Source organism: Pteropus alecto, unplaced genomic scaffold (assembly GCF_000325575.1).
Source record: "Pteropus alecto unplaced genomic scaffold, ASM32557v1 scaffold23, whole genome shotgun sequence".
Taxonomy (NCBI): Eukaryota; Metazoa; Chordata; class Mammalia; order Chiroptera; family Pteropodidae; genus Pteropus; species Pteropus alecto.
In genome coordinates, this window is record NW_006435837.1 from 3,340,280 (window position 1) to 3,340,672 (window position 393).

Consider the following 393-nt stretch of genomic DNA (forward strand, 5'->3'; position numbering starts at 1 on the left):
ACAGAAACGAGCCAAGCTCCAATATGAAAAACAAATCGAGGAGCGCTGGCGGAAGCTGGAGGAGCAACGACAGCGGGAGGACCAGAAGAGGGCTGCCGTTGAAGAGAAGAGGAAGCAGAAGATCCGGGAGGAGGAGGTAAGGTCCTGAGAGCCGCAGGCCATCTCAGCGGCTCACACACAGCTGGTGCGCTGCGCGCCTGAGTGTCTTGCCCAGTTCAGGGGTATGAGAGAGATCTGTGCCTAAGCTCTCTCCTCGGTGGCTCCCCGTGCCTTCTCTCAGCAGCGTGACACAATACAGTGGAAGCAGCACTAGAATACGAGCGAAGAGACTTATCCCTTCAGCTCAGCTGTTCATTTTCTCTGTGACCTTAGACAGGCCAGTTGGCCTCACTG

General features: G+C 56.2%; 1 protein-coding gene across 1 annotated transcript in view; it reads left to right on the forward strand.

Annotated features, from left to right (window-relative positions):
- MAP7D2 (MAP7 domain containing 2) overlaps positions 1–393 on the forward strand; it is an 83,517-nt gene that overhangs the window by 43,243 nt on the left and 39,881 nt on the right. The window contains exon 5 of the mRNA XM_025046605.1: positions 5–136. Within this exon, the coding sequence (XP_024902373.1) occupies positions 5–136 (132 nt within the window). The remainder of the gene's footprint in view (positions 1–4; positions 137–393) is intronic.